Source organism: Gilbertella persicaria (genome assembly GCF_025201335.1).
Source record: "Gilbertella persicaria strain CBS 190.32 chromosome Unknown B0P05scaffold_71, whole genome shotgun sequence".
Classification (NCBI taxonomy): domain Eukaryota; kingdom Fungi; phylum Mucoromycota; class Mucoromycetes; order Mucorales; family Choanephoraceae; genus Gilbertella; species Gilbertella persicaria.
The window spans coordinates 79,427-106,488 of record NW_026252032.1 but is presented as its reverse complement, the minus strand read 5'-3'; the positions used below and the strand labels follow the sequence as shown (position 1 = coordinate 106,488).

Below are 27,062 nucleotides of genomic sequence, written 5' to 3'. Positions count from 1 at the left end.
TCAAAAACACCTGAGTGTTATACTCCCTAGTCTTGAACTTCGAACCAAAGTGCTTTTTAAATGCTTCTCTTGCTTCAGTCCAGGATCCGCAGCGCTTCAAGTTAGTCTGGGCCCAGGCATCCGCTCCATACGGAAGACACAATGGAATGTATCTTTTCCACACGGCTTCAATATCCTGTGAGGAAGAGTATACCACATTCTCAAAGGTACGTAGAAAGTGCTCATCCGACTCAAAAGCCTCTTCGTTAGGAAAGGGTCTATGTGAGTTGGCTAGTAACTGATATTTGGGCAAATCCCGGCGACTCAAAGAAAGGCCACTCGAAACAGCTCCAACGCTAGCACTAGAGGAAACATTTTGCTTTTGGAAGCCGGTGGGCTCTGCAGCTCCATCAATCTTCAACACCATAGACTTATATTCGTCTAAGCTGCGGATGCTCGATTTAATGCGCTCCACTTCTTGGAGTGCTCTATCGGCTGCGGCACTATCATTTAGGCTCCTAGCAGTGCCAAAAGCTCTCAACGTAGATGCCATTTCGTTTCGCAGCATAGCGAGGTTTTCTTCTACCATTCTGTAGTCTTGGCCAGGACTTGCAGCCGAGCTAACAGTTGATGCTTCACTAAGTATTTGATCAATCGACTCATCCATCTGGGCATCAGTCAATGTTCCAGCAGAAGGTCCAATAGTCAAAGAGGAGACATCAAGGTTGGTAATGTTTTCAAAATTACCAGAGTTACCAGAGTTACCAGAGTTACCAGAGTTGTTCATCTTGTAGGATTTACCAAGCAATTAACGGAAAAAAATGTTGTGAGATGAAGAGAGAGTAGATATTCAATAAGAGAAAAGGTAAGAACACAGAGAAAGTCCGTTAGAACTTGTATAGGTTTTTATTTCTCCAAGAAAAATGTTGTCCTTCAATTGCTATAAAATGTCAAGGTATTTATACTTTTTCTTCTCGGTCAAAATATTGTTTTGGGTTAGCTTCTTGACTACGGATTGATTTGTTAGATCAGGAGTAATTAAGAGAAATGCCTGAACTTGAATAAACTATTACATATTTGTCAAATGCCAATGCTAATGTATTTGTCAGCTCTAACTGTCACTTTATGAGGGCCATTGATAATAACAGAGTCACTAGGTTCATAATATCTGACTATGAGGATGATGTAGTACTTCTAGTAGAATGAGTGAATGTCAGTGACTATAGATCCATTGCAATTGCCATAGATGTGATCTGGTCTTTTGCCATGATCATCATTTATTGATCTACGCATACGAATTCATATATGTTCACAACAGCGTGCTCTCAAGCAAATTGGCTCTGTTGTAGCTTATGCTACTGAGTTTCGTCGCCTCTCTCTTCTGGTCGATTGGAATAACGCCGCCTTGGTATCTCAGTTCAAGCTAAATCTCAAACATATTGTCAAGGATGAACTGGCTCGTCGTGATCCTATTGATACTTTGGACAACCTCATCAAAGCTAGCATCGATATCGATAACCGATTGTCAGACCACTATGGCGAATTAGTTGTTTGACTTTACTAATATTGTTCGCAAATCAAACAAGAAAAAGTAACTTTTTTGCCAATGTTGTTCGAAATGTCAACAACTTTTATTTTATTTTTCTAAAAAGCAAGTCATCATTCAAAATCATTGATTTTTTTGTTTGTGGGGAACAGACTTGTTCGTTTTGTCAACAATAAAAGTTATGAGGCGACAAGTACTGCGACAATAATAGTAGCTTTATGAGCAAAAAAATTCTTTATTTGTTTTTTACAAGTACAATAATACTAATAATGTTTCTTATAAAAAACAAAAAAAAGGGGTTTGCACAATGCAATATGTTGATGCACTCCTAAGAGTTTGACATGAGACTCATCTAGAAAGGGTATATTGAGTTATGTAGAATATTTAGTAATTGTTTGGGGGTTTTCTAACAAAAATAACATTTTGGTTTTTCTTGCAATTGTCTTTCTTACAATATGAACCAAACGACTATTTACAAAATCACTCAAATGCAACAACAAATTTCCCAACTCGAACAAAAAATCGAATCACAGACTCAAATACTTAAGGGATTGATGCATTTATTAGCACCCTCTTTTGCCCAAAGTGATAGTAATGAGATCAACAGTGAAGTTCTTGAAGCAGCTCAACAAGGTAAAAAAAAACAAGCTATTTCTCTAAGATATGTATTAACTTTTATTTCTTCCTGAAAAATGCAGCAAGAGAAGGCGGTGTTGCCAACTCTCTTAATCTAAACTTGATGGGCTTCCAAGACATTCCTAGAGTACTTGAGGAAGCAACAAAAGCATTTGGCTCTCATGGATAACATAGATATGTTACGCCACGGTTGCGTTTGCTTGCCCTGATCAACTTATTCAAGAAAGAAGAAAATATCACTGATCTTTTAATTGATGATAAAGCGAATGAGAATGACTACGGGATCCTCAGAACAATCGCAAAAAATACCCACAATGAAATGGAGTTAGAGCTGCTGAAAGCTTTGAAGAAGAATGACAAAGCAGCTGTGTTGCCTTTATGGTTGTGATGATCTGACATTAAATAAGTCTTCATTTACATACTAAAATACATCATAATCAATTTACATCAGAAATAGACATAAAAGAACCTCTTGTACTGAATAAGACAATGGATCTTTTAATAGATCAAGACTTATAACCGAAATCCATAATTTACATTATTTAATTAATTTAAAGTAGTCTATGATAATAAAGACTCAGTCATTTGCATGAACTCTACTACTACTTACTCCGACATCTCTTCATGTATAAATATGCTAGAATAATTTATAATCAAAAAGAACAACAATAAAATTGTATAGAACAGTCTCAAAGTATCTACCTTTGTCTCTATATCATCTTATTATATAACTCTATTATCAAAACATCACAATGGTCTGAAGTGTCTTCTGCTCTAATCGCAAAATACACATTCAAGCTTGAAGGCAATGCAGCTACTCATGGCTTTCCTCTTCAAAGACGTCAGCATTCCTGGGCAGCCGGTCTATTGCTCTTCGAAACACACAAGCACAGAAGTAATAGAGCAAGAAATAAGGCTTCTGTTGTTGAAAGAGAGAATAACTCTAGGATCAGGTATAATAAACGCAAAACATGCATTCAATGAAACTTTAAGATGCCTAACAAGAATCAAAACTATACAGTGAAAACCAAGTTAGCGATGAATCTCTTCAAAGTGAAAAGCCTTTTTTAGAGTACGCAAACCTATATTGTGGTGATGAATTTGAGGATTCTGAAGATGACATTTTTTCGGAATGGAAAACAACTGTCGTCCTTGTTCTCCTTCTCTACCTCTTTCCTCTTCTCAACGTAAGAAAAGGGGCAAACGCAATGAAGACAAAAGCCAACCAGCTAAGTCTAATCGTACAAGAAGAAGCAACAAAAAATAGTCATGACCTTAAATAATAAAACAATTTTTTTTCCATCACCTTCTCTTGAAACGTTTGTATTATAGATAAAGTCCACAGCTCCTGAATTCAACCTACATTCAGAAGCTTAAACTCTCTGAAACCTTATGATTGCATAACATCGACTCATGGGCTTACTCATCTTAAGAATTAGACAGTACTTCCAGCGCTTTTTTAACAATCTGCGCTTCTCTTTGATTGGTATGGAAGAACGCATTTTCCGCAGTAAAGTTTTTTTTCTCTAACATAGCCATAGACAAAAATTGATATACTACTGGGTCTTTATATAGATAGAAAACAAAAGTCGAAACCAGAGTTAGAGCGCAAGTAAACATATAAGAGCTACTTGTTTCTTTTTGTTCCAAGTTTTGGCATGAAATGTCACATCGCCTGGTCCCGGTACTGGTTGTTGTGAACATATATGAATTCATATGTGTTGTGATGTAAGAGAGAAGATAAAAACAAAGAAGTCGATTAGAACTTGTATAAGTTTATTATTCCCAAAAAATATATATTTCTGTTTTCTAGCTCTTCATTCTCTAGGTATTTATACATGAAGAGATCATTGACTACTTTAAGTTAATTAAATAATATAAATTATGGACTTCGGTTATAAGTCTTGATCTATTAAAAGATACATTGTCTTATTCAGTACAAGAGGTTCTTTTATGTCTATTTCTGATGTAAACTGATTATGATATATTTTAGTATGTAATTGAAGACTTATTTAATGTCAGATCATCATATGCATATAGATTCTATATGTTCACAACAATATGCATAGATCAATAAATGATGATCATGGCAAAAAACCAGATCACATCTATGGCAATTGCAATGGATCTATAGTCACTGACATTCACTCATTCTACTAGAAGTACTACATCATCCTCATAGACAGAGATTATGAACCTAGTGACTCTGTTATTATTAATGGCCCTCATAAAGTGACAGTTAGAGCTGACAAATACATTGGCATTGGCATTTGACGAATATGTAATAGTTTATTCAAGTTCAGGTTAGATCATGCACTATTGGCTGAGCTGACAACTTCCTCTAAAGGCATTTCTCTTAATTGCTCCTGATCTAACAAATCAATCCGTAGTCAAGAAGCTAACCCCAAAACAATATTTTGACCGAGAAGAAAAAGTATAAGTACCTCGACATTTTATAGCAATTGAAAGATAACATTTTCTTGGAGAAATAAAAACCTATATAAGTTCTAACGGACTTTCTCTGTGTTCTTACCTTTTCTCTTATTGAATATCTACTCTCTCTTCATCTCACAACGTCTGTTAGTCTCGCCTGTTGTGATGCAAGAGAGAAGATAAAGACAAAGAAGTCGATTAGAACTTGTATAAGTTTATTATTCCCAAAAAATATATATTTCTGTTTTCTAGCTCTTCATTCTCTAGGTATTTATACATGAAGAGATGTCGGAGTAATAGTAGGGTTCATGCAAATGACTGAGTCTTTATTATCATAGACTACTTTAAATTAATTAAATAATATAAATTATGGACTTCGGTTATAAGTCTTGATCTATTAAAAGATACATTGTCTTATTCAGTACAAGAGGTTCTTTTATGTCTATTTCTGATGTAAACTGATTATGATATATTTTAGTATGTAATTGAAGACTTGTTTAATGTCAGATCATCACATGTGGATCTAAGGACCAACAAGAATACTAGCAAGCAAAACAATAAGCCATCTCTCATTTTATACAAGTCATGTATTTTCTCAACAGTGTTAATTCCCATTATTTTCTTATACTCTTTCTTATGCAAGCAAATCAAGGCCTTTATTATCTTTACTTCCTTTTTTACCCTTTATCTGTCTGTACCTATATATGTTCTTATCGTTGTATCTTAGTACATTATATTTTTACTATCTAATTCCGTTGAATTGTATAAAAGCTGAATTAGCAAAACCTAATAAAATCATCAAACTTTTCTGAAAAGATATTTTTGAAGAAGATACCTGAGGATCTGGTGTTATTACATTCGAAGTAGGTTCTTTACAGTCTTTCCTTGGTGCTCGTGTGTAATAAGTGATTAATCGGTTATCTTACTTCTAGAATATCTGCCTCGATTCTACTATAAACTATCATATTATTACTGTCAATTTGTTTACAAGTTGATAATAATTTTATCTAACGAGAAAAAAATAGAGTCACGTGATCCTTTGGGATCAAACCGCACCGTTCCGGCTAAAAACTCTCAGCTCGGGACTGTTACTGATGAGATATTTAGTAGAGGACTTTTCTTTCTTTTCAGTAACAACTGTAGTGAACCACATACATTAACTCGATAATAAGAGAAAAAAATACTCCCTTGGATTCAATGCGCTTACGCACAGATCACCAATAGACTTTTGATAAAACTTATTGAGAACAATCAATAAGGGTATTTATTACTAAGTAAAGACATAAACCTAATCATGTTAATTCTGCTTGGAGAAACTATCAATCCCAATTAACAATAAAAATTTCTAATAGATATCATTAACAAAAGAGATATTAATATCTTCGCTGATTTAAGACGATTCACATATAAATGCTCATAGTCTCTAATAATGAAGAGGCAACTTTCTCAAGTCAATAAGAGATTAAAGTCCTTTTTAATTGACTCACCCATCGCCCTACAATATTGCTTTATTTTTTGTTTTTGTTTTCTGTGAAACAGATCACTACAATACCAAGATTTTGAAGCACAAACAGCAAACAGATGCAACCATTGAATACGCATTGTAGACTGTATTGCAGAGTATCTCTCTCAATAAGACACTATCTGTGTCTTTGTTGTTGTGATGATCCACATAGAAATGAATACTTTGCATATTGATGATACAAAAATACTTGTGCGAGACTATTTATTTTCTTGATACTTGTATTTCACCTTTACCAATAAACTCTTTATACAAGTACACAAAACCTATCTGCACAAAAACAAAAAATTAAAACATCTTCATACGTATCTCGCCATCAATTCAATCATATTAAAACTTGTTGTGCCTATAATGCATTATTTACTGCTAGCAATATGAATGTGTATTTGACATTGCAAACCACTTGATTGAAAACCCTAATAATTCAATTGATGCTTTGTTTATAGGATGTTTTAATGCAGAAAGAAACTTTTGAATAGAAGTATGTGTTGATTGAAAGTTAATTGTCGCATCAAATACAAACCATTTACAAGTCTAAAATGGGAAACATATATATAATACACTAGATCATTTCACGTTTTACTATTTTTCAAGAGTTCTAAGGCTGTATGACTGCACTACCGCTAGAAAAAAGGGGCATAATGCACTAAGTTACATGTAAGACAAACAACATTTATAGAAGCATATTGTCAAATCATATTGCAAAAATAAATGTGGAAGTTTCTCTTCCGTAACATTATACAATCCATATCGTCTACTCATATTTTACATAGAAATACTGATACATATCACGCATATGAATGGTTTAAATAGTTTATTTCATTTATGGAGATAAATAGATACATAAATAGTTATAGAAAGCATCATCCTATAGACGTGATTAGAGGATTACATCCCGAAAAAGTACAACCACAAACCAAAAATAGATCCAATCCAAATCACACTAATGCCAAGCTTATCCTAGAAGCAAGCGGGTGCTATAATTGCTGAATGGCAAGGTCTATTTGGATTCTAAGCACTTGTGATGAATGAAGAACAGATAAAACTATAAAGAGATAGGGTATTAGCCATTGTGCTCTGATTTATTATTTGCATACCTCAAGAACAAGCCTCTATAGATAACACTATCCAAAATAAATAGCCTTGAGGTCCAAAAGAAAGAAATGTTAGTAGGATTATCACAGAAAGTATAAAGCTTACTTGTCTCATCACTCTTGAACTTGCTCTTATACAACAATATCTCAAGTAGTCGAAATCATTCACTGGTAGCAAAGTGAGACGAGTATGCCTAATTTTATACATGGTTGGTACCTTTTACAAAAGAAAAAGGCAATATAGGTCAGCAGTTTCTTGAATTTGCACACAAGTATTCAAAGGAAGAGCTCTATAAAATACATTTAACAAACAGTAACTAGTGACGAAATTACTTTTAAGTATGAGTGATCAGTAATGAGATACGTCTTGAATGGGTTGAGTGTCAAAAAGAAAAGGTAACAAAAGATATCTAAGACTTTTATTTTTATTTTCTTTTCGCTTCAGTCAATGAAGCCCTCTCTAACTCTGTTGTACTAAACAAAAAAAGAAAAAGCACATGCGAGACATTACAATTTGATTTGCTTTTTGTCCATTTATTTATTTAGTTTATTGTTTCTTCTTCTTGCCATGTTCTTTGACTTCATATCCTTCTAGAATCCACTTTATTGCGCAAATAAATGACAAAATACTCTACATAAGCCTGTCTTTTTTTAGGGAGTAAATGCATTTGTATTGCTCTTTTTTGCTTATTGCTTTCATCTGAATACCAGCTATCATAAAGACTCCTCCCAGATATGTAAAAGATGACACAACTTAGCGTTTACAGACTCCAACGTAGGCGTTCAAACACCAAGCAGCACAAAAAATTACTTGGTACTTTACGCCTATATTGGAGCAATGCATCAAGTGTGCATCGAGATTGAAATCTACTTGGCGTCCTATGCACCATACTTGGAGCATTGCTCCAACTTTATTAGTGTCTATGCACCAGCATTGGAACCATGCTCCAAAAATTTAGCGGTAGTGGTACGTTGAAGTTACTCATAGGCTACACCTTTCAGGAATTGTAAATCTAATTCATACCGATATGTCAAAGATAGTCCTATCGTCCTTACCCGACCATTTGAGAACCAAACTTGACTATATCATCAAAACTTCTGAACTGGATCCTGATACTTTGGAGTATAACGAACGAATTCTTGACTTTCGCTCAGATGTTAATGGTATTCTCGAATATGTTATGGTAACCAAGGTGGCACTGATCCGTGACCGCAAACAAAACACATAGCAATGTACCAGCCCAGCAATTATCAAACAAATGGTGAACAACCTACGACTTTGGTCGGAAAAACGTAATGAAATCGAAGCAACATTCTACTGACGGTTCGCATCAATTCTAGATACCTTGCTGACAGATACTGGTGTGATCCTTGCTGACGGTGAAATAAGTTTGCAGTCATTGAAAATCGCTATCGCAAGGAATAAGGCAGTATTCCACACCAGCGATATGTTCAAAGCTTATAAACGTCCAATAAAACTTTGATCTGTAACTTGGCAGCTGGGATGAAGCTTAAAAAAATCAATCCTTATATTAAGGCACGAAGCGACTTCATATTTATAATGAAGTATTCAAACATGCGTTTTACTTGCTCGTTTTGAGTTTTTCTTTTTGACTCTTGCTTTCTTTTTAATATCGTTATTAAATTGAGTATTAGTAAATGCTTTGATTAATGTATGGCGGACATTGCTGCTTTTGGTTTGCACATAATTCAACTACTCTATTTCGTTGATTTTGTCTTATATTCATTAGCTGAACGGAACATAAACCTAACTGTTTCGATAGAACCCCCACTCAAAGATACTCGTCTTATTTGCTTGAGGTTTTATGCATTATAAATTTTCCAAAAAGATTTTTTTTTATCGATACGACACAGGAAGACATTTCGTATTTTATTTCAACTTTTCTGACTTTTTTTTTTTTTTGTTGAAACGGTAGTTACGTTTGCTAAAAAAGGATACAATACTTCATAAAGACATATATAATATTTAAATAGAGGTAATGCAACTTCCAAAGAATCGACGAATGATTTCACGACCATAAGGAATGTAACTAGCACTTGAAGAACATGATTAAATCAATTTTCAGGCCAATTTACACTTACGAATACCACACTAGAGCACAAAACTGCACAATAACTAACACGATAGTCAAAACAAAGTTTTTTAACTGTATGAACAAGTTAGAACAAATAAATTGCCTATGCTATGTAAACAAACCGTGGTAGCCAAGACCAATGTCAATACCAACAAGCCAATGTATATCACAGTTGCCCAAAAACGAACTTGAATATATTTAGACAAAAGCAAGACCCTTTTTTTTTCACTTACCAGGTGCAAACATAGTTTTGATCTGTTTTGGGATACCAATAATAAATGTCAAACTAGATTTTCTCGTTATCCTGTATAACACGTATACTTATACTTTACCTAAATAAAGAGATAATATTGCCACAGCTATAGATAATGGCGAATGCAGTAATATTGCCTACGAGCAATAATAAAGTACTCTATATGCATAAAATAAGCACAAATGCATTATTCTTCCGATTGACTTACCAAAACAGATAGAATTGCTCCGGCTACAAAGCTGAAGACAATCAGTGAATCCACACTATGCCATATTTCATTTACCATCCACCAAATGCAAATAAGCGTTGGGATTTTTCTAGACCACAAAACTTCCAAGCACCTATCGGAAAAAAAAAGGGTTATTATGAATCACTCAGACTGCTTATTATAGCTACCATTATCCATGGTGCCTTGGTCCTCAAAGTCAGAAGAAAAGAAACCAAACTTCATAATTTCAATAAAGAAAGAAGAAAAAAGAAAGAGGAAAAAAAAAAGAGAAACTTGTCACATGAACATCGGAAGAACCCTATACAGAAAACTCGGGTAAACAAATCTAAAGGAATACCAAAAACACTTTTCTGTTATAGAAAACAGCAAATTAAAAATAAAAAAAAAGACGCAAGTGTCGTTTCTTGCATGCAATTCTTTAGTTTGATTGTTTCTCAAGTAGAACTGGTTTACACGTAACACAACAGTGGTGCACTCTATTTTTGGCATAGACGTATTGCACAATGAACGAAACGAATGTCGCATTTATTCATGGGGATAAGCCTTAAGTGCATTTAGAAAAAAAGGACATCCTTTCTTTCTTCTTTTTATTCATTTCTTTCACAACACTATGTATGTTATCCTAAGTGCTTCTGCCTCAATTCGTATGCTCAAAAAAAGAAAAGAGCACTAGATAACTTCACTTGTCAACAATACAATTCGAAAAAAAGTAATTTTTGCTTTTTGAAGAAATACACACGCACTAGGGGCGATATTTTTTTTTTTTTTGTATAAGCAGTCTTATTTCAATTGATGCTCTTCTCTTCAATATTTAATGCTTAATAAAAAGAGCCTTATTCAAAAATGCAGAGAACAGTTTTTAGCTCAAAATGAATAAAAGTATAATAGCCAAAGCAAACAAGCTAGATTCCCTTAGATTTAGTACACAATGCGTCCATATGTTTCTTTATGATCAAAATGTGCATAAGATCAGAAAGATAGTATCCTACAAATGGTCCATTGTGCCTGTCTTAAATTATTCCAAGTCCGATTGCCTTTTTCATTAATGACGGTGAAGCCATTGTATTGACCTTTTACATAGACTATGCAAAATTGCCGTTGTGGTAGTTCACCTTCTTGTCATGAAGTGAAAAAACCAGGTCCTAATAGGGGCAAATGGTACTGGAAAGTACGTGTTTCTTTTCATGTTCAACATTAACTCCATTGAATCTAGTGTCCTACAGGTACATGCCGTTATTTTAAATGGGACGATTCTGCACTACCTTTTATTCAACATCCTAGAGAGGCTTATGAAGCAGCAGCACCTCTAAGTAACATTATACGCCGCCCCCTCTCTCTTCCATTTGGTTATCTCAGAAACAAATCTCAAGGTCTTAGTCGTACCACGGTCAAGATAGTCTTTAATCTTGTTTCTCCAACACGTATTGGTATCAGGGTACAAAAGAACATGACAATTGAACCGATTATTGCCAGTATCAAAGATATTGTTTGGGACGAGCAGTTGGATCAATGGACTATTCCAGCCACGCTTTCAAATTATAAGGAAGCCATGCAAGCATTACCTACCGGCTTTCCAAATATCTTACTGGAAATTGACGGTATTCCAGACACAATCCTACAGAGCTTGTTTAGTCCAGAGCAACCGATAGATGATCCTAACGAGATGACTGAGGTTGAATCACGCTATCTGGATTTTGTTGAGTCACCCATGCATCGTCAAATCAACCAGTTTCAAAGAGATGCTGTTCGAAAAGGAATTGAACGACATGGACGTATTTTGTATGGTAATGAAAATGGATTAGGTACCAGTAAACAAACCCTAGCGCTTGCTTCTGTGTATCAGGATGAATGGCCTGTTCTTTTGACATGTCCTAGTGTATTATGTGATACTTGGAAGGAACATGTCCAGGAATTTTTTGGTTTGGATGATGGACAAGTGTGTGTATTGGATTATGTATCGAGCGGATTGTTCAAGACGAAAAGTGCTGTTCATAGCAACAAGAGACGAAAAGTGGTTAGAGTCAAATCAGAGCCTGTATTAGAGACAATATCATCATTCAGATCAACACCATCGCCCTCTAAACCCAATGCCAGATTTCGAAAATCTTACAAGCAGAAAATGAAGGAAAGGATAGAAAATGACTACTTTAGTGATAGTGATAGTGAAGCAGAAGAACCTGAGGAAATGGGCGTTGAATATGAACCAAGAAAAAACGTCAAATTCTATATTGCCAGCCATAAGAAAATATCCAACAACAAGTCCAAGATTTATGAACAGCATTTCAAGGTCATGATTTGTGATGGAAGCAATTATTTGAAATTCAAGGATGTAAGCAAATGCAGTCCATAGACATAGATGCTGATATACAGACACTATAGCAAGACCAATGTAAAAATATCTGTAGATTATTAGCAATGTGCAAAAGAGCCATCTTACTTTCAGATACAGCTATGTATTCCTTGCCAGTCGATCTGTATCCTCAAATTACTGCTGTTGACAAAAAATGGTTTCCTGAAATGGATACATATATTCAGCGTTATTGTAATCCTAAAAGCACTGTTTTTGGCTGGACTTGGAATGGTAGTTATTTCAATAGACTAGTGTATTTGATTAACATGGTATGATAGGAAGATCAAATATGGAAGAGCTTCATCACCTTCTAGCTTCACACATTTGGCATTGTCCTAAACTCGTTGAAATAAAGCCAGAACTTAATGATGTTGTCCGTCAAAAGGTCACTATGACACTTGACAAGAAAGCAAGAAATGAGTTCTTGGTTCACTTTGCAGAATTTGGAACTGGAGAACATGAACTCACAAAGTTTATCAGAGAAAATGACTTGGTAAGTGCCATAGTAAGTTTCATGCGCTCCTTAGCTATTTAGATCAAAAAGACGAACCAAGCAAAAAAGAACCTGATTAAGCAATATGTTGAATACGTATTTGATACTTATAAAAGGCCAAAAATAACCATTGCTTACTATGATAATGACACTGCAAAAGAAATAGAAGAGATCCTCAGAAAAAGAAAGGTGAGCTGCGGTGTAGTTGTATTGAAACTTATTGAAATAGATGAAATACATGCATATCAATGATCTACAAGATCCTTCAAATAAAGCCACAGATTATGATCAGAGCAACGCTGTACAAGTCTTATTGTTGAATCTAAACTTGACAGAATTAGACATTTACTTTGAGTCTGTGGATCTACGTAAGTTTCGGTTAGTCTTTCTGCCTGTATCTCATACGATCATAGTCATTGTTGTCGATCTTCCCACCACGCTTCAAAAATTGGAAGAAATAGAATCTTATTTTAAGGTAAATTGTTTATATATGAAGTACCTTTTTTTTTGGCTTACTCTCTATCTATATTTAGCTTCGTGATAGAGCTACATCACTTATTATTCGATACTTGTATTCACCAGACACAATGGGTAAAAAAAAAGAGCTTGTCGTTATAAATATTGACTTTATGATAGACAAATATCTTTGGCCATTATTACAATTACCAGAGGTCTAGATTCAACAACGCATGCATGTATAAACAAAGCAGTACAATATTAATAAAGTATGTTTACCGAACCATCTTGACGATCATGTCGTTGATCTAAAATAAACACTCCTTGTCAATACAGTGGTAACACATAACTGTTGTTGCTATTGGTTCTTGAATGATTTTCAACTCAAGGACCTGCAAGAATTAATTTTAGCCATATTCAGTTTATTGTTGCACACACATCCTTGAGGGAAAAAAAAGTGGGATGAAAAAATCGAACCATGTTTAGATTTGGAAATAAATACTACCATTTATTTCATCGTCACAAAAAAGCCAGAATCTACTTTTGTTGAAAAAAAGAGATCATAGCATTCAATGGTGATCATATACATATATATATATATATGTATTTATAACGATTTTCAGCGTTTATTTCCCTCTATTAACCTGTTTGTCTAGGGCTATTCTCCCCCTCTCTTTACAAGTCCTATGCTAACGAAGAATGTAGAGATATTTTTTTCAATACAATTCTTGGAGTGATACATTGAACAAATGTGCAGGAGAAGTCAATATCTGCAACATAAGCACAGTATGGTTACATAATGATTTTATTTGTCATGTCTTACATGCAGCCAAAAAGAGACCAGTTTTATGGTACAGCCTTATTGTGCAACCATTGTACAATGTACTTCATTTTCCAGGAACTCGTCGGCATCATTTTTTTATATATAGGACTTATTTATACATACAGAACTACCTCAGATAATAAACGTGGGATGCTCTAGAAAGAAGAAAAAAAGAAGAATAATTTAATTGTCAGGTACAGAAAAAAAAGACTTAAACAACTTGGGATTCTGGGTATGGATCTTCAACAGCCAAAGTAACCAAATGATTGCCCATAGAAACAAGGCTATGTAATAAGTCTTGCTTGCTCTCTAATCCGGAGGTTTCTTTGCGTCGAGGATAATCACATTCAAGCCCAACTATTAAAGATGATCAATGGTATGTATATACGTGTGTATTATTATTATTATTATTTACCTGCGCCATCATAACACAAAAGTCCAGGAGAACAATCACGCACTATCCATTTATCGAAATTGCATGTCAACCATTGAGAAGATTTTCCAGAGTCAACACACTTTTGTTCACTAGGAACACTACAACTTTTGCCATGAAGACTTTGAACTACAGGAGTAGGCAACAAGGATGCTCTTGTCTTGGAAAATACTTGCATGTCACTACTCTTGGATTCAGATATAGATCTGCTTTGATAAACACCACTGCTTGGAAGGATAGGAGAAGTAGGAGCAATGAGAGAAAAAGAAGCTTCGTCTTGAGAAAGAGATGAGGAAACAAGAGGACCAGACCAATGGACCATATCTTCTTCTTCTTCTTCAGCTATAGCAGCATCATTATCTGCTTCATCTTCTGTATCGACAGTTGTAGGACATGTAGTATTATGAATCTTATGGATAGTGTCTAAAAGTTCACCATTATCTTGATGGATATCCCAGACCATAACACCTGCCAAATTTTCACATACAGCATGCTCCACTTTCAGAATGAGTGATTGAGGGTCATCATAGGAAATATAATGCTTTGTGGAAGGATTGAATAACCAAGGTGTTTGGGTTGTGTTGTCCCATTGTCTATGCCAACCTTCCCCAGGTGTAACTAAGTCATCTTTCAACAAGCCCTGTTTACGAAAATTAGTCCATTTCCAGATACCTATTTTTAGTCCCCCAAAAAAATAATAAGTAAATCATGCTAATCTTTATCGACTTACCTGAATAACTAGCAGGCTCACTTTCACAATAAGGATCAGCCCAGATACCATCATCAGCATCACCTTGAGGAGCGCCAATTTCAGAGGCTTGGAATTGATTGGTAGGTGCCTGAGTCATGTCTACTTGAGCTTTGATAGAACGGCCATAGAATGCAAGACCGGCTGTAATTTTGTTGCTTGGTACGCCAGCTGCTTTCCAATCTCTGATACTATTCACATAAGAAAACCCTTCTTGTGCCCGGAGAGGCGCATTGGGACCAGTAGTAGAACCCCAAGCACCATTCATATCTATAGAATAACACCAGGTCAGAAAACAAAAAAAAAAACCTATCATGTTGAGAAAACCTTACCATAAGTCATCAAATTAACATGATCAAAATAAGGCACAAATGGACTGAGGTCTGTCATAGGAGTTCCCCACTTTAGAAAAGGTTGAACATAGACAGCCATAGAAATTTCTTTGTGTTCATCAGGAAACTTGGTATCCAAAGCCTGTCTTAATTCTTGCAACAAAAGCAAGTAGTTATCCGTATCGTTTTCAGAGAATTCGTTACAGCCAGCAGCCTGTCTTGCAGGGTATTCCCAGTCTAGATCAACACCGTCTGTGTTGAATTTTTTAATGAAATCCAGATTCCAATCAATAAATTTCTTGCGAGATTCTGGTGTAGCCACCATGGGACTGAATCGCTTGGATCCTGTCCAACCACCAATGGAAAGCAAGACTTTTGTCTGATTTCCATGAGCCATGTTCACCAAATTGGGAAGTGAAGATTCAACAACCTCATTATCAGGAAAAGAAGGTAGGTTATCTTGATTGTTTAAAATAGCAAATGCTAAGCATACTAACTTAGCCATATAGAACAAAAAAGAAACTCATACTTGCCATAATTAATATGTGTGTATTTATTGAAGGAAATACGCTCAACGGGATAATCACTGTACAGCCAATTGGGAAAGTATCTACACAGCAAAGAATTAAAAAAAAAAAAGAAGGTTATTATCCTACCCAATCACCATCCTTGTGGAACCTTCGCACAGAGCAATACCAGATACAAATGCTGCAGCAATAGACGACAATTTCATGATAGGAATAAAGAGGACAAGGAATTCATGAACATTGTCTTGTATTTTATACACTTGGGATATTGGTATGTCAGTATTATTTTAAACTTTGTTTTCATACTTTATACAAAAACCGCAGATCTACAATGAAAGTGTCAATTGATATAAAGTCAGACTAGACTTTTATGGAAAATCAAAATCACACTGTCTTTCTTTTTTTTTTTTATACAAAAAAATAAAATAAAAGAATACGTGGCGTTGATAGTCGTTCAATGTGGTCAAGTGACGATTATCAAAAAAAGTTTAATCTGTTGTTGGTTGGTTCAGTGGTCGGTTATTCAATTTCTTTGATATTTTGTAATTTGAAAGAATAAAGGGCCAGGCCTTTTTTTTGGATTTTTCTTTTTTTTTTTTTCTTGTTAGAAACATACGCATACATTGATATTCCCCTTGTCTCTTTTTCTTTCACCCCTTGTTTTATAAAGACATTTCTTTTTCTCTTTTCTCTTACCTTTTTTTCTTTCTTTTTTTTTAAAAAAAAATCATGAATGTACATCGTAAAAAGAAACCAGTTGAATTTCATTTTGTGGACATGAATGATCCTGAAAGGTACAAAAAACTCAAAGTTGCTCGTGCTTGTGATTTTTGCCGCCGTCGTAAATCAAAGTAAATAAAATATAGTAAATATAATAAAAACTGCCTTGATAAGGAATGGTCGATTTTTGATTTACATGTATTCACTAATATTTGTATGTTTTAATTTTAGATGTGATATCGGTATTCCTGGTTCCGGCACTTGCTCAAATTGCCAAAAGCATCAAATAGTATGCATTTTCTCTCCTGTGTCAACTGGTCGAATAAATGAAATGTCTACTGCAGCTACCGCCAACAATGCTATTATTCCTCAACAAGGCCGACTATTGCATGGATTCCCTTTATTGTTAATTCAAGATGCACAAGTAGGATATGAAAGAGAACCTTTCTATCAAAAACAACAAGTCTCTGTTGGCATGTCTATCCATGAACCTTCATTGTCTTTTGAATCACAATTGTTCAAGATCTATTTTGATTTTATACATCCTGCTTTGCCTCTCTTGTTAAAGCAGTCTATTATGAATATTCACTCTCAAGATAGATTGTTATTATCAAAGGGACTCAGATATGCTATCATGGCAATTGCTTGTCATTTTATGCCTCCTTCTAGTGCAACTTCTATGTCATCTACACTTGGATCTTTTCATGCATTTGACGATTTGCATATGAATACAGCCATTTATTTCTATGAGACAGCTAAAAAAGAAGTCGAACACGCACAAAACACACTACCACCAAGATTAGATACTGTACAGACACTGCTTTTATTGTACAAACATAAAGAGATGATGAATCAATCACACCTTGGTATACATTACCTTGAAGTCGCACAAGACATGCTTGGTAGACTACAAGCTATCATCCCTCAACAACAAGAAATGATTACTCGTGCACGATGGATACTTTTTAGTTGTATAGGCCTCGGCAATCTTTCTGATCAGCATCTCAGCCGCCTATACAACCAATTTCAGCTACCTGACGAACTTCCTCATCCATTGGCTGAAGAAACAGCAGAAAAAGATGCATCGGCCATTTCTGCGGCTCATCAACGTGTAAATCAATTTGCTCAGATTGCAAACCTCAGCCTTCTTTATTCTCATACAGTACACTGCTTAGCAACTGGCTCAACATCCCAGCTCATATGTCTCAAGCAATTCAGAGAGATCAGGCAACATTGGCATGACTCTCTGCATCCCATTACACAAAATCGACTGGTATCTCTGTGTACTTTTGATCAAGAAGAAATTGATATCTTGATTTTATACAGTGCTATACTTTATGATATGCTTTACCTGTTGTTGATTCAATATTATCATTTACCCGAAACCGAATGGGACATTGTTGAAACGGCATATCGATTACAACGAATGATACATACGTGGGTCACACAAACATCATTTAAAAGTGCCATTCAGAGTAGACGCATGGCCTCATTTGGTCTCATGCTTTGTCTAGACATTCATTTGTCAAGAGAAGAAGAACTGATTGATTTTGAAATAGTTGAACAGATCCGACAGATTATTGCACATACACAAGTTGATCCTAGAATCGATCAAGAGCTTATTGAACTGTACATTCAACTCATAGACAAAAAGAGCATGATTATGAGCAGCAACAGTAGTCATAGTAATCATAATCCTAGTAGTAGTAGTGACATGATACAGCAACAACCTATGGATTATTTCAGTCTGATTCCTCAACATGTCATGCATTCTGCAGCATCATCACCTCTAGATCACCCACCGTCATCTACACCTGGCTTATGGGACATGCTTTCAACAACAACCAATGGTGGGCTTAGTACACCAATCAGAGAAGAAGATAACTTGATGCTTGGACAGACAACAGAATGGATTATTGAACAACAAAGACAACAGAATCAACAATTTCAACTGTATCATTCACAACAACAACTTCAACCATTTAGTCACACAGTTGCCAACACAGCTCTCTTTGCACCAAACACGATTACAGAACATACCATTGCTATCACACCATACCATCCTGCTGTTACTACCACAACTGCTCCCTCTACCTCTGTCGCTGCTACTATTCCAGAAGACTGTCTTGATGACTTTTATATAGGCAGTTGGAGCTCGAACAGTAATACAGTCGAGCACTTTAATCAAATGAAGATTTAATTCATATACATTTATACATACATTTATACGCATCATTCTTTTTTATTTTATTTTATTTGCATAAACCATATTATTTTCAACGTTCTTGTCTATTTTCGTCAATAATACCAGCCATTTTTAACAACTCTTTATCTAAATTACCATCTGATTGACGCATATTTAAGCTTGCTCTTCTTTCTGCTTCTTGTTTTTCAAACTTCCATTCTCTTGCTTGTCTTTCTCTGTCTTTTTCACTTCCCAAGCCAAACACTTCAATGTCTTCAGTATCAAATTGAAAGGAGAATTGCAAGTGTTCTTTAGACTTGGTAGCACTTATTAGACTAGGCTGAGAAGGGTATGCTTCATGCTGATACCCACCTTGTTGCAAAGAGTTCCTGAGATAAACAATAAAACCTTGTGGTTGTAATTTTATCGATGTAGCACCGAACCCAATACCAAATTCATGATGATAATAGATATAATGGTCATTTTGGGCTTGGCCAGTGCGTCGATTTAGAACAGAACGATAGATGTCAAATGAAGGATGGAGCTCAAACAAGAAACATTGGTCGTTACCCCAGAAATGTTTAGAGTGTTTCCATGCTTGTGCAATATAAGCGCCTAACATCAATTCTTGACCAGAGGCATTGGCCTTGATGACCAAAAGAGTAGGGCCTGGGTATTTGAACACATGGCTTTCAAATCGATTCATAGAGAAACCGTCTTTATTAGCAGAATAAAGACGCGTCCATTGTTTAGTGACCAAGATGGGTTCTGGAAGTGACCACGATAATAAGGTCGTATGGAGAGGGGAAAGAATGTCGGTGGTATCAGGTTCAGGTGTAGCATCTTCTGGCAGCACTCTTTCTCTTTTTAACAATGACGTGTTTGTGTCATAATAAGCAAACGACCGAATGATGAATGATTGTAATGGTTTAAATAGATGGGGTGAAAATCTATCTTTCCAATAGCAGAATTGTTGATAAGAAATACAAGGCAACTCGTCTGTTGTGGCTGTTGTCTGAATGTTGGATACTATTTTATTTGCTGTTTCACGTATTAAAACTAAATCGATCTCGTCTTGTTTATCTACTTGTCCAAGCCATAATAAAAGTACAAATAATTCCACTAAATCTCTGCATAAAATTTTATCTGATGCATTATTTTCAGTATCACCCTCATTGCTGTTCTTTGTATCAAAGTCTACATCGAAATCAACACCGAGTTCTGCTAATGAAAGCCCTTTTGATCCTGTACTCTTCATTGTGTCTTGATTGATGTCTTCATTAGAAGGTTTATTCACTTGTTTTTCTTCTTCTTCTTGAGGAGAGGGTAATATAGATAAAGATCGAAAAAACATGCTTTCCGATATAGGGTCTCCATCTTTGTCTAATCTGCCAATAAGCACAACAAAAGCAGCAATAAATGCATCAAAAGAAAGAGGTACAGGTCCAGATGCTGTGCATGCAGGATACGATCCTAAATAGGAGAATGCTTTAAACAAAAGTACGCCTGCAGGTTCAATATCACTTGGTAAATGAAGATGCTCCTATGTTTGAAGCATGAGCAATTTAACCATCATTATGTATACTTACCAAGAATTGTTTTGCTTCGATACACTCGAAACTATCTTTAAAAGTCGACTTTAGATCTCGAAAGACATATTGAATAGAAACGAGTTCTACTCGAGACAGGTGCTTTCTGGGTTTAAAGCGAGTTGTGATAGTGCTGGTAGAAGCTGAAGGTGGAAGATTTGTTTCTGGTTTTGTGCTTGTTTGACCCATATCTTTGAAAGAAAAAGAAAAGTATGTTCGGAAAGTATTCGTGCCATAAAAAAAATCGAATCGTACGGACTTGGAAAATGATTTCTAGCAAAAAGCAGAATCAAAAATCCATGCAAAATGCATAAAGTATATTAGGCTGACTTTCTGTTCAAGCTATCCTCAAACGTAGACAAAGAATTTCTTTAGGAGCCTCTCAATTTGTTCAAAATGACATTATTACGAACCCCTGTTATTCTAGAAGTGAGTGTCTCCTCTTCTTAAAAAGTCTTCCTCTTTTGACCTTGTTCTTGTCAACAGCACAGAACTCAATGTTGTTATCTGGCTCTATGTCTCTTCTTGATATTGAATAGCTTGAATTTCATCTAATAGATACAAGGGCTTTAGCAGCCAATGAGCCAGTTGTCAATCTGCCAACCATTATCTTCAACAGTCAAACACGATTTTCAATTTTTATTTGATTTTTCGATTTAGGAACGTAACCAACAAAGGTACAACCCTCTCTTTTAAATCATTTGATATGTTGTTTAAATGATGCTGAATGATTGCAAATGTCATCAATTCTTCCAATTACTAATGATTAAGAGAACCTTGTTGATTTGGGCCAATCTAAGTTTTCCTAGTTTAAAGAGATGATCAACCTTGGGGAAAAAGCATTCGATACTAAAGTGCATTCACCTTTCCCCCCATATACGTCATATTAATCAGATAAGTCCCTCTGTATCTTGCTGAGTAATTTAACATTCAAAGAATTCGTTTTAACAAATGAGTATAATCTTCTATAAGAGAGTTAGCTCATTATCTTCAAAGTAAAGAAAACGTATTTTAAGTCCGGCTGAAGCTAAGATGGGCATTTATCCTATGCAACACACGTTTTCGTTGCTTGACGGCTTGAATGTCACACAAACATGCTTTAAAGAGGATCGCTCAGTTCAATAAAGTTGTTTTTCATGCATTTTGACTCTGTTTTTTGCTTCATTTAAATTTACTCGAGTACACGAATACTTTCCGAATACATTGTACCTATAAAACAAAAAAAAAATCAATGTTTGACGTAAAGTATTTAGTATAGCTTAATTAAGGTATTCATATGCTATTTCTAGTTTTCAAAAAGGAAAGCATGAATTCATTTTAAAGCAGTAATTAACACAGCTTAGAATTTTTTTTTTTTTTAAAAAAAAAAACAATATGCACACTATGTATTATCCGCTAGCAATTGTCCGAACAAGTATGCGAAATGGCCTTATTAAAAGAATTATACACCTAGCTAATGTAAGCATATAATAATTACCTAATAAAGAACCAACTAGGTCATGGTCAAGATCTGCATCAATTATTACATTCCATAGTGCGGTGTTTTCCCTCCATTATTTTAACAAGAAAAAAGTTTAAAAGCTGATTTATATCCGAAAAGAACTCATCAACAGCCAACCATCGAAACTTGTTGTACATATTTCACCTTGGACTCCTTTTTCTTCACTTTTTTCTTTTTTTTTGTTCTTCTTCTTTATTCTTTTTATGACAATAATCAATTCTACTATGGCATCACCTTCACCACAAAGGAGATTGTTAGCCAAATTCCCTCATAATAAACACATCAACTCTCCTATCATGTCTCCTGGTAATCGTCGTCGAAAAGATGTCGGGGATTACTGGTTAGGTAAAACATTAGGCAGAGGTTCTTCAGGTACACGCACACATACACACATACACACACATACACACACACATATATATATATAGACTTGTATACGAATACAGAAAATAGACATATACTCATCATACACCTTGTAGGTCGTGTAAAAGTTGGTATTCATAAAGTCACAGGTGAAAAAGTGGCCATCAAAATCATATCCAAATCCCATCTAGCAGCGAACGCCTCTGTAGAAAAGGCTGTCAAAAGAGAAATAGCTGTCATGAAACTCATTAGCCATCCTAATATCATGAGTTTGCTCGATGTTGTTGACTTATCTGATTCACCTAACCTGTAGAGTATATAACTAGCTTCGCTTTCGTGATCAAACATTAACATATTTTAGGTATTTGGTATTGGAATATGTGCAGGGCGGAGAATTATTCGAATACCTTGTCTCTCAGGGCAGGCTCTCTGAAGCAGAAGCAAGAAAGTACTTTCAGCAAATTATCATAGGTTTAGACTATTGCCATCGTCACTTGATCTGGTAAGAAGCTACTTTTTGGATACACTTTGCCTAAACATAACCTAGTCATCGAGATTTAAAGCCAGAAAACTTATTGTTGGATCGAGAAAAGAACATTAAGATTGCAGATTTCGGTATGGCTTCGTTACAACCAACAGGCTCATTGTTAGAGACGAGTTGCGGGTAAATAGATAAAAAGCAGAGAGAAAATACACAAATGATGACATCTATCAACTTTTACTTATAAGGATATTTTAGATCGCCACATTATGCAAGCCCAGAGATTGTAAATGTAAGTGTTTTATATGGGCAATATGGATTTGTTTATGGTTTTGACTAGGGCATTCCGTATGATGGCTCAGCTTCAGACATTTGGTCTTGTGGTATTATTTTATATGCATTGTTAAGCGGATATTTGCCATTTGATGATGATAACATACGGCAACTATTAAACAAGGTCAAGGTTGGAAAATACAAGATACCAGACCACATCTCAGACGAAGCAAGAGACTTGATTACTAAGATTTTAGTGATCAACCCCTCCAAAAGACTCACTGTAAATCAACCTTTCTTTTTAGTACTTGTGATTTTTGTATTCACTTGTTATTTTAGATGAAACAAGTACAATCACATCCTTGGTTTATCATTGATCCACCACCCAATTTGACAACATTGCCTGATCCACCAACAGCAAAAGAAATTGGCAGACCAGTGGCCAGTGTTTCAGAAATTGATGATCGTATCTTGGAGACACTCAAAGTGTTATGGACTGATTTATCTACTGAACAAGTCGTTCATGCTCTATTAAATTCTGAGTAGGTTTGTAACACGTTTAACTAGTAATTGACTGTCTTTTTAAACGGTACCTTTTAGATACAACATGCAAAAAGTTACTTATGTCTTATTACAACGGCATGCCAATTCATACTGGCAAGAAGAAAGAGACGATGATATTCGTTCTGGTAAAGAAGGCGGAATGATGCATAAAGACTTATATATTCACTATACATTGATTTAGTTTCTTCACCTGCTAAACGACGTCGTCCAGCAACTATATGTGCAGTCTCACAAGGAAAAGAACCATTCCCAGGTCTAAATGAGATGATGGCCAAATTAGCAGAACGTGAAAAAATCTCCAATGCTCCTCAAATCGTGCCTGGAATTCAACCTCAACGTTTAACTTCGCCTTCTTCGAGTGATGCTACTTTAAAGCCAACTATTTCTTCATCAGAATACGATGATTCCCCTCCTCCCCCAGTACCGCCAAAGCCCATTATCATTCGTGCAGATCAAGTACAACCTCAAAATCAATGGCAATTTACGCCTGTTCAACAACGTCGACAGAGTTTATGGTAAATTGGTCTGATAGAGAACGATGGCTTTAACTTTTGTTTTTAGGCATACACCATTGACAAGCAGACCAAACGCAAACCGATTTTCGTCGAATAGACAAGAACAAGCTTATAGTAATTCGCCTGTATCTCCTTTCAACCCATACTACAATGTACTGTCTCAACCACCTCCACAACCACAACAGCATATGAGTGTTAACCATATGTTATCTCCTCGAACACCTGCTAGTAGTGTACTTCATCAGCAAAACCATCATCATTCTTATAAGCAGCAGCAGCATCAATATCTTCCTCAACAAGACTCTAAATTGAATCGATTTATGAACATGTGGCAGCGCAACCATAGAGTCGACCCCACTCCACCACCTTCTCAGCATACATTTCGATTGTCGATGCCTCCATCTCCTCAGCAAAAATCTTTTTGTTTTGATAGGAAAGCACTTGAATCAAGCTCATCTGTTTGGAAAGATCCTTCTGTTCAGACCCCTTTATTATATCATGAACAGTCTTCTACACCTAAGCAAAAGAGATCTTCATTTGTTATGCGTTCACCACAACATCAAGCTCCCTCTCGGGTTCCACATCAAGAGCCCCCAATGGAAAGTCCTAAATTGACATCATGGCTGCCTGGTTTATTTCATTTTAAACAGCCTAAAGTATGTTCATTAGAATGTGAGGCAAGAGACGAACGAGAAGCTATTGGAAAGCTGTCGCAAGTGTTACAAGAAGTAAGTTGTCGTTAGACAAGAACAATTCCTCACTCATACGATGTTAGTATATGGAAGGATATGTTACTGAAAGACAGGATCCAGATGGTAGAATCAGAAGAAAAGGAGAAATGAAGCTACCACATCGTAAATGCCTTTTTTCTATATATTTCTTACTTAAACTTTCTATAGAACTGAAACCAGTATTACTAAAATTTAAGCTTGAGATTTACCAACTTCAAACAAACCAAAAAAGGCGAGTTTATCGCATTAACTTTATTCAACAACAAGGTAAGTTTGAAGCAACCGCATTTCATGGGCTCATTCGACAACAGGTGATGCCATGGCACTTGCAGCAGCTGTTAAACTAGTAGATAAAACACTCCAAACATATGAGCATGAGGCCGAATTGGTCGCTACAGCTAATGGTTGGAACATTCGCAACAACAACATTATCATGTGAAAGTAGATACAAAGTAAATAAAATATACCACATTCTCGTTGAATTACTATAGAAGGCTATAGATCTTTTATGATTTAGCTTTCTAACAGCCATACTGCTTTGTCTCTAAAATTAAAATTAAGCAATTATCGTGCGCATTCTTCAATTACTCGGGTATTATTGTTCTATTTTCTGGAAAGATTGATTATCATTCTCCAGCTTAATACAAGAATGGAATTAGGGAGGTGATTTCTTTGACATGATGCTATTTAAAGGACCTTTATGAAGTTTCTGATTTTAGAAATTCAAGAGTGATTGAAATAGTGATTCAAGGCTGTAAAATGCACTTAACACGTCAGATTTCGAATAGAGAAGCACTTCTTTCACATTAAAAGCAAGACTATTTTTGCTTGAGCATCTTGATCTCAAAAAGTCTGTACCTGTAAGCACTTGTCAAAAAAAAAAAAAAAAAAAAAAAAGAAAAAGAAAAAGAAAAAGAAAAATACTACTAGGAGTGTTTAATCTAAAAAACACTTTTCAAAAAGCATTTTTTAATAAATTAGTATTAAAGCCACAAAATGTCATTTATTTCATACTACAGAAGACATCGGATCTTTTGAAATAGAATTATCTTCTCTGTTAATACAAAGAATTGTATATCAAGATAACAGAAGTATAAATTATGTTTATACATTTTTATATGCACCAAATATCTAAAGGCAATGTTTGCTAACATATGATATATTTGGAGTTGATTTGGACCAAAAAAGGCCACTTGTAAAATTTGGCTAAAATGACCATTCGACCAAAGAGTATTAGTTATGAAGATTGCTCGTTTGACAACATCTGATTTTCTTTTGAACGCTACAGGACGAAAAATGGAGCTATTGACAAGGTTAAATACTCAAAATGCGCGTCAGAAGCTCTAATTTTTGGTGAACGTGTTTGATGAGATATGAGCACAAAACCCTGTAGACATTTTTGCTTATTTACTCAATATTTTGGCAGCAAATTTTTTGTGTTCTCTGTACCAATAGACTCAGAAAGCAAAAATCTACAACTTAACTACACCAAAGCCCAATAACCGCGTCTTTATACAGTTCTCAGCAAAAGCCCAATTTTTATTGTAGCGGGAAGAAATAGAGTCGCCTTCCATTTCAATCTCCGCAGCATAGCTATCTGGTATTACTTTGTTCATTTGCCCTACATTTACATTATAAGATGGATACGTTTCTACTTTTCTATGTTCTTTGACACGCTAGGTAGCATATGATATGTTCTATGAATTCTTATCTAGCAAATGCTATATACTATTTAGAGTAAAAACGCTCAAAACACAGCTTAAGTATGCCAATCTTCGATGAACCATTGCTCGACAACCAGACTACTAAAATGGCCCCTTTTTTCATTTAAAACATGTTTCTTTGAATTAAGAAATCGAACGGTACCATTGGTTTGGAAGTTTTGTGAAATTTATGTTTTTGACTCATGGGGGATCCACGGGGATCCTTGAAGATGAAAAACAAGACTCGATCAAGAATTTTTCGCATGACCCAATGTAGATCTGATTCAGCCAATGTGAGGCTAGATCAGGTCTAGATACTTCTGATGAAAAGAAAACGAGTTTACTAAGAATTGGTTTGAACATTGCCTTCAAATCTGAATTCAGAGGTCATTGCACACTATGAATGGTAGTAAGTAGGTGATTTGCAATATAATGGCACTTGACACTTTTGAGCCCTAAAAAAGCAGGTTTGGATATGGTAAAGAAA

The 27,062-nt window shown here is 35.4% G+C and overlaps 7 protein-coding genes across 7 annotated transcripts; 4 read left to right on the top strand and 3 right to left on the bottom strand.

Moving 5' to 3' along the window:
* The first annotated feature begins 2,223 nt into the window (after nt 1–2,223).
* Nucleotides 2,224–3,506, top strand: B0P05DRAFT_641890 (uncharacterized protein). Its single transcript, XM_051583789.1, has 4 exons — nt 2,224–2,542; nt 2,917–3,114; nt 3,183–3,348; nt 3,378–3,506. The coding sequence occupies exons 1-4, from the start codon at nt 2,481–2,483 to the stop codon at nt 3,426–3,428; spliced, it is 477 nt and encodes a 158-aa protein (XP_051429719.1). The 5' UTR covers nt 2,224–2,480; the 3' UTR covers nt 3,429–3,506.
* Nucleotides 3,507–9,061: 5,555 nt separating this feature from the next.
* Nucleotides 9,062–10,145, bottom strand: B0P05DRAFT_563946 (Got1/Sft2-like family-domain-containing protein). The gene is made up of 8 exons (XM_051580773.1): nt 9,956–10,145; nt 9,843–9,900; nt 9,768–9,798; nt 9,639–9,718; nt 9,540–9,592; nt 9,429–9,493; nt 9,314–9,378; nt 9,062–9,267 (listed from the first exon to the last, which is right to left on the bottom strand). The coding sequence occupies exons 1-8, from the start codon at nt 10,008–10,010 to the stop codon at nt 9,198–9,200; spliced, it is 477 nt and encodes a 158-aa protein (XP_051429718.1). The 5' UTR covers nt 10,011–10,145; the 3' UTR covers nt 9,062–9,197.
* Nucleotides 10,146–10,661: 516 nt separating this feature from the next.
* On the top strand, nt 10,662–12,505 carry B0P05DRAFT_334925 (uncharacterized protein). The gene is made up of 3 exons (XM_051573566.1): nt 10,662–10,956; nt 11,002–12,369; nt 12,421–12,505. The coding sequence occupies exons 1-2, from the start codon at nt 10,873–10,875 to the stop codon at nt 12,136–12,138; spliced, it is 1,221 nt and encodes a 406-aa protein (XP_051429717.1). The 5' UTR covers nt 10,662–10,872; the 3' UTR covers nt 12,139–12,369; nt 12,421–12,505.
* A 1,258-nt stretch (nt 12,506–13,763) lies between these two features.
* On the bottom strand, nt 13,764–16,215 carry B0P05DRAFT_563930 (glycosyl hydrolases family 18-domain-containing protein). The gene is made up of 7 exons (XM_051580772.1): nt 16,080–16,215; nt 15,957–16,033; nt 15,424–15,906; nt 15,074–15,361; nt 14,326–15,015; nt 13,925–14,267; nt 13,764–13,873 (listed from the first exon to the last, which is right to left on the bottom strand). The coding sequence occupies exons 1-6, from the start codon at nt 16,154–16,156 to the stop codon at nt 14,122–14,124; spliced, it is 1,761 nt and encodes a 586-aa protein (XP_051429716.1). The 5' UTR covers nt 16,157–16,215; the 3' UTR covers nt 13,764–13,873; nt 13,925–14,121.
* A 326-nt stretch (nt 16,216–16,541) lies between these two features.
* B0P05DRAFT_563926 (uncharacterized protein) lies at nt 16,542–18,995 on the top strand. The gene is made up of 2 exons (XM_051580771.1): nt 16,542–16,815; nt 16,902–18,995. The coding sequence occupies exon 2, from the start codon at nt 17,002–17,004 to the stop codon at nt 18,868–18,870; it is 1,869 nt and encodes a 622-aa protein (XP_051429715.1). The 5' UTR covers nt 16,542–16,815; nt 16,902–17,001; the 3' UTR covers nt 18,871–18,995.
* On the bottom strand, nt 18,859–20,654 carry B0P05DRAFT_563924 (TLD-domain-containing protein). The gene is made up of 2 exons (XM_051580770.1): nt 20,445–20,654; nt 18,859–20,398 (listed from the first exon to the last, which is right to left on the bottom strand). The coding sequence occupies exons 1-2, from the start codon at nt 20,631–20,633 to the stop codon at nt 18,947–18,949; spliced, it is 1,641 nt and encodes a 546-aa protein (XP_051429714.1). The 5' UTR covers nt 20,634–20,654; the 3' UTR covers nt 18,859–18,946.
* Nucleotides 20,655–22,040: 1,386 nt separating this feature from the next.
* B0P05DRAFT_563918 (kinase-like domain-containing protein) lies at nt 22,041–25,349 on the top strand. Its single transcript, XM_051580769.1, has 13 exons — nt 22,041–22,317; nt 22,425–22,617; nt 22,670–22,810; nt 22,856–22,972; nt 23,048–23,081; nt 23,130–23,345; nt 23,402–23,604; nt 23,663–23,751; nt 23,808–24,141; nt 24,188–24,869; nt 24,917–24,995; nt 25,041–25,139; nt 25,184–25,349. The coding sequence occupies exons 1-13, from the start codon at nt 22,149–22,151 to the stop codon at nt 25,309–25,311; spliced, it is 2,484 nt and encodes an 827-aa protein (XP_051429713.1). The 5' UTR covers nt 22,041–22,148; the 3' UTR covers nt 25,312–25,349.
* The last annotated feature ends 1,713 nt before the right edge of the window (nt 25,350–27,062 follow it).

Bases quoted from the DNA above. Each gene is read 5' to 3' on its own strand.
- B0P05DRAFT_334925 (XM_051573566.1), top strand. From the start codon at position 10,873: ATGCAAAATTGCCGTTGTGGTAGTTCACCTTCTTGTCATGAAGTGAAA. The intron at 10,957-11,001 runs GTACGTGTTTCT...CATTGAATCTAG, and splicing joins GGGGCAAATGGTACTGGAAA to TGTCCTACAGGTACATGCCG.
- B0P05DRAFT_563918 (XM_051580769.1), top strand. From the start codon at position 22,149: ATGACAATAATCAATTCTACTATGGCATCACCTTCACCACAAAGGAGA. The intron at 22,973-23,047 runs GTAAATAGATAA...AGGATATTTTAG, and splicing joins TTGTTAGAGACGAGTTGCGG to ATCGCCACATTATGCAAGCC. The intron at 23,082-23,129 runs GTAAGTGTTTTA...GGTTTTGACTAG, and splicing joins CAAGCCCAGAGATTGTAAAT to GGCATTCCGTATGATGGCTC.
- B0P05DRAFT_563946 (XM_051580773.1), bottom strand. From the start codon at position 10,010: ATGAAGTTTGGTTTCTTTTCTTCTGACTTTGAGGACCAAGGCACCATG. The intron at 9,901-9,955 runs GTAGCTATAATA...TTTTTCCGATAG, and splicing joins CCAAGGCACCATGGATAATG to GTGCTTGGAAGTTTTGTGGT. The intron at 9,719-9,767 runs GTAAGTCAATCG...TTATGCATATAG, and splicing joins GAGCAATTCTATCTGTTTTG to AGTACTTTATTATTGCTCGT.
- B0P05DRAFT_563924 (XM_051580770.1), bottom strand. From the start codon at position 20,633: ATGGGTCAAACAAGCACAAAACCAGAAACAAATCTTCCACCTTCAGCT. The intron at 20,399-20,444 runs GTAAGTATACAT...CTTCAAACATAG, and splicing joins TCGAAGCAAAACAATTCTTG to GAGCATCTTCATTTACCAAG.
- B0P05DRAFT_641890 (XM_051583789.1), top strand. From the start codon at position 2,481: ATGGAGTTAGAGCTGCTGAAAGCTTTGAAGAAGAATGACAAAGCAGCT. The intron at 3,115-3,182 runs GTATAATAAACG...AAAACTATACAG, and splicing joins GAGAATAACTCTAGGATCAG to TGAAAACCAAGTTAGCGATG. The intron at 3,349-3,377 runs GTAAGAAAAGGG...CGCAATGAAGAC, and splicing joins ACCTCTTTCCTCTTCTCAAC to AAAAGCCAACCAGCTAAGTC.
- B0P05DRAFT_563930 (XM_051580772.1), bottom strand. From the start codon at position 16,156: ATGAAATTGTCGTCTATTGCTGCAGCATTTGTATCTGGTATTGCTCTG. The intron at 16,034-16,079 runs GTAGGATAATAA...TTTGCTGTGTAG, and splicing joins TCCACAAGGATGGTGATTGG to ATACTTTCCCAATTGGCTGT. The intron at 14,268-14,325 runs GTAAATAATAAT...CATCTTTAATAG, and splicing joins TTTGTGTTATGATGGCGCAG to TTGGGCTTGAATGTGATTAT.
- B0P05DRAFT_563926 (XM_051580771.1), top strand. From the start codon at position 17,002: ATGTCTACTGCAGCTACCGCCAACAATGCTATTATTCCTCAACAAGGC.